General features: G+C 32.6%; 1 protein-coding gene across 1 annotated transcript; it reads left to right on the top strand.

Moving 5' to 3' along the window:
- The first annotated feature begins 2,026 nt into the window (after positions 1 to 2,026).
- LOC132062849 (auxin-induced protein 10A5-like) lies at positions 2,027 to 2,829 on the top strand. Its single transcript, XM_059455327.1, has one exon. It carries the CDS (start codon positions 2,114 to 2,116, stop codon positions 2,558 to 2,560), a length of 447 nt encoding a protein of 148 aa, XP_059311310.1. The 5' UTR covers positions 2,027 to 2,113; the 3' UTR covers positions 2,561 to 2,829.
- Positions 2,830 to 7,241: the final 4,412 nt, after the last annotated feature.

The raw sequence follows: 7,241 nt of genomic DNA on the forward strand, positions 1-7,241 counted from the left end.
ATGTACCGTAAAAGTATCCAACATACATATTTGTTGGATGTTTTCTGATTATTTCTGCCCTAAATAGGTATGAAGTGCAATATATTTATAAAATAATATTTTCAAATAATTATTTTTAGTTGCATGGACATTCCCGTAATTTTTTTTTTTTTTTTTTTTGCACAGATTACCCTTCATTTGGAGTGATCTTTAATTTTTGTCCTTCAAATTGGTGGTCTTTAAGTTTTGTCCTTCACCTAATATCCCAAGGTTGTGGATTCGAACTCGGTAAAAAAAAAAAAAAAAAAAAAAAAAATTCGCATGCAAATTCTGCCTTAAGGCCAATTTTCATGGATAGAATTTGCAAAACTGGCCATGCAAATTCTTGGGCCTTAAGGACAAAACTGGCCATGCAAATTAAAGACCACCCCAGCGAAGGATAATCCTGCAAATTGCCCGTTAATTTTCCAATCTCTAAGTCGGTAAGAATCTAGCGTGTTTCATGGACTTTGGGCCGCGTTACCAACTCAGTGGCCATTTGCTAGATTTTCCACTAAATTGGATTGGGCCACAGCTGTATCCCTATACTCTTTTATCAACTTTTTTTCCTTCTGTTTCTTTTCCTGTTTTATTTAATTGGGAGGGGTGATGGAATCGGTGAAAAATGATTACACAAGTGACAATTTCTTCTTTCTCTTTTCCAATTTGATGAGATGACTTGAGACAAATGTGACTGCCTTAAATTGGAATTAATAAGTCACTTAGCTGATAATTACATGTGGTTAGATGCATTATATATTCAGGGCCCCATAAAATATTCCCCCAAATCTTTACCATTTCCATTTTTTAGTGTAGGATTACAGGAACAGAAAGATCCTTGGCAGACAAGAAATCTTCAAATAATTTTGTTATGTAACTGATTTACTTTTTAAAAGAAGAAAATTAAGAGTGTAACGTGAAATTAGTTGTTTTAAGTTTATGCTTATGACGTTAATTAATCTGTTATTCGTATCGAATCCTGGAAATTTGATGTTCATTATATTTTACAATCATTCTATTCTCTCTCATGGATAGCACTAACATTTCAAAATAATTTCAGTTAAAAGTAATTAATTGAAGCGATCAACATTTCTAAAAATGCGAAGACATAATAAATGAGTATAATTTTCATACCTTTCTATTTTGCACATATTTCTAATAAGTCTATGTAGTAGAATAACATCTTGTTTGGGCTAAAATGGAAGCACGTTTACAGAAGCAAAACATAGTAGAGCATGCTTTTAAGCATTCCAAAACTAAAATAAAAATAATCAAATATAGCCACACAAATAATATAATGTCAGTTATCGTCGGCAGGAAATTACTAAGGATAAGATGAAATTAGTGCTAATTTTGTCACCATTTATCTATCACCCATTAGCTTTTTGATTGTCAGCTAATATTATATTGATAAAAGATTTTAGATTGTATTAAAAGTTAAACTATCATTTAATAAAAAATATTTGCAACTCTTAACATTCATGTACTGTTGACGAGTATTTAACTTTTTAATTGTGATAAAAATATATTTAAAAATAAATTTATTTTATGTTTGACAGAGCTCCAAAAACAATCAAATTTGACTTTCTTTTGTTGGTGTATCTCATTTCCGACACCTTCTAACTCGCACTGGATAAACGCCCACTAAAAGGGTAAAAAATAACTACCAAGAGTTTTTTACTATTTCAAAGGCGTGGAGGATAGCATCCTATCCTATCTCATTTTTCGGTGATATTGAAACAAAAGAAAAAAAAAAGAATCTCAATCTACAAAAAGAGACAAAAAGTGATTAAAAAGAAATTCAATAAATGGCAAACAAAATCCACACAAAGATTCATAAGAGAGACTCGTTAGTTGTAAAATAGGGACCACAATTGCAACTAATCATAAATCACTTTTTTCCCTGCCCACATGGGCCTTATAGCTTATGTCGCAATCCTGTAGGTATCCTCAACTAGCCAGGACAACTTAGTCTTTTTGCTCATCCGGTCTATATAAGACACTTGCATTAGGAATCATTCCTTACACTCTCAATATCATAAAACTCTCTTTTACTAAAGTCATTCTTCTACACAGTTGTCTTTGCTTGCTAAAAATGTCGTCTAAGATCGGAAAATCCAGCAAGATCCGTTGCATTGTGAGGATCAGTCAGATGCTCCGACAATGGAAGAAAAGATCTCTAATTTCTTCATCTAAACGCATAGCTCCTGATGTGCCCGCCGGACACGTGGCGATCTCAGTAGGAAGTAGTTGCCGGAGATTCGTGGTGCGAGCGACGTATTTAAACCATCCTATTTTCAGGAAGCTACTGATTCAGGCGGAGGAAGAATACGGTTTCTCGAACCATGGAACCTTAGCTATACCTTGCGACGAGTTGCTGTTCGAGGAAATCCTTCGGTTCGTATCTCGATCCGGATCAGGCCGTTCGATTAACATTGAGGATTTTCAGAAATCATGCCATGCGAGGTACAGGAATAGTGTAGAGAATTTTGGTGATTCTCGGCCGTTACTTGGTGGATCTACTGAAAAATCTGTGTGTTAAAATACTGCGAAATTTGATTATTAATTAGGAGTAGAAACTATTTGTGATCCTGAAAATGGTGATGGCGAAAAAAAGGCTTTTGAGGACTGAGTCATCCCTAGTTGTTTTGTTGACAGACGCCAGATTGTAAAGAGTGTCTGTTATTCTTTTCTGAAGTTTATATTAGTCTCTCTTTTTTCTTTGTTCAGAAAAAGTTGTAAAAATACAGTAATTGATACTACAATATACTACTCTTCATGAAATGAAAGATTCTTACTTCTTATCTTTTAGTGATGGATCCTAATTATTTGTCATGGTTTCTTCATTTTCGGTTTTTCCTTTTTCAAAACTGCTTTTAATTATTTTTGTTGAGTATAGGCTCTATCCGAAACAACTTCTTTTATCTCACAAAGATAGAAGTAAGGTCTAAGTACACACTATCCTCTCAATCCCCAGACCTCTTTTGTGGAATTACACTGGGTATAATATTGTTATTTTTGTTTAGTGATGGAAATTAATTATGAGATTTGGCTTTTGATTTGATGATCGCCAGATTCAGAGAGAATAGGGTGAGTATTCTTAAGCTAGCCATTTCTTAATTAAGATGTAATTAAACATATCACTCGTCCAGCTCCATACAAAGAATTTGAACATCATTTTAAGCAAAGAAAAGGATGATTCATTTTTGTTGGTCCTCTCTTCTTTTGTTTTGCTGTATATTTCTTGATTTTAAAAAAAATATGATACTGTCCAGCATATCACCGAGAGTCGATGGGATTGATAGGATCTTGATAATGAAAAAAAAATGCCGGTAAGGAGAGTTTTCTCTTTTAATGGACCTTAAGTGTCATGGATCCAAATTAGTCGGATTCTAAAATGGATATCGGATGAGTTTCTTATCAAAACGTTGGTGATTTTATTATACAGTTAAAAACAAATTAAACGATTTGATTCTGGTTATGTGAACTAATTACTCACATTGTCTATTTCGAAGTTAGATGGAAACAGACTTACTCGTTTTATCATGAATATCAAACTTAAATAAAAAAGGAATGTTGTGGTAAATTGCTAATCATCGTATAACTAATACACTCTGAAGAGTAAAAATTTATAAACCTAACTGATCTGGGAATACCGAATACACATAGTAATAGTTGTAATATTTGTTGGAGAACTATACCCCCCAAAAAGCAAAAGTTGTGACGGCAAGTCAAGGACTAGTAATTAGGTGAGTTGAATAGTCCTCCTATATGAGGTCATTAGTAGTGGTGATTATGTAAATCACTTTATCTTTTTGAGCACTTTTTTGGGTGGGAACTTTACCTTCTTGTTTTTTCATTTGTTAATTTTACACTTTTACTTATCTTCTACACATGCTGTCATGCACTTGAGAGATAATGAGTAATAAAAAGGCCAAAAGCAAAGGTATATTCTTTTGATTCCTCAGTTATTATAATTTTGATTACATTCATTGTAATTGTTACAACCCAAGCTTATGTTGGCTTGCATGGATTTTTCTTTGGACTAAGTCACATTGAGCCTCAAAATTACACGTACTATGTGAACTTATGTTATGTCTTATATAAATCTCCATTACCTTTTCCATACAGATGTCGAAATCGCCTAATTAATATCATGTGCATCCCTTCTTCAGAAGCTTGCCAACGTATACTAGTCCTATGTTCTCTGTGACCCGCCCTTGTCGGTCTACCCTCTGCCATGAACTTGGGTCGTACCAATGATATTTCATTCAGCATAGTTAACTTTAATTTAATAAAGTGTATTTTTAAGTCCATTTACATAGTAAATACATTATACTTGGATTATTTTGAATAATTATATTACTTTCAATAAGGAATAACAATACAAAATTAACATGATATGTGGTAATTAAATGGTTACGTAAATACATTATACTTGGATTATTTTGAATAATTATATTACCTTCAAATAAGGAATAACAATATAAAATTAACATGATATGTGGCAATTAAAAGGTCTAACAGTTAACACTTCGTTAAATTTATGAATTCATAAGCAAAGAATTAAATTGCACATCTCAATCAATTGAAAGTTAAATGCCCTTAATCATACATCAAAATGATGAAAATTTGAAGTTATTGATATTCAAGACTAAAAATGCAAATTTCTGAAAAGAAAAAGAGAGAAAAGGAAATAAAGATCCTTTTTCAAATGGAAGGGATTGGGAAGTGATATAATCATGAATAAATGGTAAATAAACGAATATTTATCCACACATTATTTAATAATTTCGAGTTTATTCTTTCTTATTTGTCATGAACGTCGTTCACGTAATAAGTGGCTTTAGAAATTAGTAACATACAAGCAAAATTACTTCAATTAGCGATAACGAAAACAATTAACAGAACAATCAAGATTTCAATCCTTTCACTTTTCTGTAAAGAAACTTGTTAAAACAGAAAACTTATGAAAACACGACATCATCATATTAGGATAGAAAGAGCAAATTTTTACCGGATCATGTGAATGAAAAATGTCAAAATATTCCCCTCTTCAAAGTCCAAAAGGTGCTGTTTTGGGGTCCCTCCATTAGCATTAATCTCTTCGAAAGAGCAGGTGATTGTGATATTGAAAGCATTATTTTTGGTAATCATAACATGGGATAAAGAGTTGGAGACTGACTAATTGGTGGCTATAAAGACTTGGTCTAGATTAGAGCAAAAAGAAACATAATATTCTGTTAACGGGACATAAAAATGTACAAGAGTTATATGTTATTGGTTCTCATCAAATACTAGTTGGATTTGGCCCAATTGATTAGAGATATGGCCAGCTAATATTAAGCAACTTTATTTGGACTTCCAAAATTGGGGCCACTCCAACGCGCTTGGAGTCTACATCCAAGAAATACTGGAGAACTTGGCTACTAACGGGTTAGATTTTTAGTGCGTGATTTAATCGGAAGACGGATTCAGAATTATAACTTTACGCGTTTAGCACTCAGGTTCCAATCATTGAACCCATAATTTTATTTTTTGGTTTTGTTTTTTCTTTTAGTTATTTTCTTACAATGGGGGTGCGTCAGGTCTTGGCTGTAGTGCAACGCCTAGGCAGAGAGCGAAGACCCAACACCAATCTACCTTGGCGGGCTGAGTCGATCATCTTGTTTGAGTTCCCGATTCATATATAGTTCAACATTTTCAGTAATTTCAGTGCAGTTTGCATAGATGAATCTAAATTTAAGCTAAAAGTTAATAGTTCAAATGAATACATATCTATACTGGTAGATCTGCCCGACTTGACCTCTAACTAAGAAACCAGAAAATGGATGGCTTACACGAATTCACCTTCCATACGTTGATTTACAGTAAAGTTCATAAACTTGGGAATTGATGTATCAGACAATCACTGAACTAATGATATTTATCTCAGAAAGTTACTTTCTTTATTTTGTAACAAATCACTCAATTATTGTCATTTTAACTACAAAGTAACTCAACCAATTCATGTGATTTTTAGGTAAATATTGTTGACACAAACTTTTTTCTAAGACAAACTTAAAAAAAATAAAAAACTACTATTAATTTTACCAATGACCCACTCTACTGGTCCGACACGCTAAAATCAAATGGGTCGAATATATAGTGCATGGACCCTTTTACAAATTTTGTGACCAAGAATTTGTCATAATTCCAGCACAAACTTGAAGGGCAGAGATATAATTTTTGTGACAATAAACCTGTTCGTCATAGACATTCTGTCACAGATCGATAGATTTTTTTTGTAAGGATAGACCTATTATTCAGCGATGGGGAGTTTCTAAATTTGCGGTGGATATGCTCCATAAGCGTTAGGAGGAAAGGTTGAGCTTGAGCAGGGGTCTTACTTGGTAGGGTGACCAAAGGTGCACATGAAAATGCTCCTTACAAATTGCACGCAGAAAAAAATTGGAGATAGGACGTACTAAAGGAAAATGAAAGGGAATTGCACATGCCTATGAGTCCCCACAAAGATTTCCTATCCCTCCATATATTAAGCTTGTTTGGTTAGTATTCAAAGACCAAATGATGCATTTAGATGTTAAAGTCAGATGAATCATACATATATTGTATAATCATCACTATTATATCCTGAAAGCATGAAATGACTGTAAAAGATCTTGTTTCATAGATGCTGAGTGACATTTTTCTTTGTTAAATATTGAAGTGTGTGACTATCTCATTTAAAAATTTAAGCAAAGACCACACTTTATTTACTTATTTATTATTTCAATATCCGAAAATCTTCGTTTGCTCTAAGTGGGTGCTAGCTTGAATATATATCGATTTAGTTGTTAAAGGGACTGTCTGTTTCGACAGCAGATCAGTGTCAACTAATTATTAGCACATAATATATACTTTTATATAACACTAGTTAATTTGCCTGCGCTTCGCGCGATCATAAAAAGACAATAAAAATATGACTAAATAATCATTGTTATAAGAAAATTTGAATGAAATAAGTGATCTAAAAGATACAAATTCTATTTTTGAAGTCATGATCTAAAGGATGGTAATATGTATCCGGGGAAAAAATAACAAAATTTTATGCATAAGAATTTTTCAGCATTTAGAAATTAATAACAAAATCAATTCATGTTTAAAAATAACAACATCCGATACAATGATAAAAAAGTAAACCCACTCTTAAAATAAAATAGTAATTTTAAACTTGATTATAA

This window comes from Lycium ferocissimum, chromosome 7, assembly GCF_029784015.1.
Source record: "Lycium ferocissimum isolate CSIRO_LF1 chromosome 7, AGI_CSIRO_Lferr_CH_V1, whole genome shotgun sequence".
Lineage (NCBI taxonomy): Eukaryota > Viridiplantae > Streptophyta > Magnoliopsida > Solanales > Solanaceae > Lycium > Lycium ferocissimum.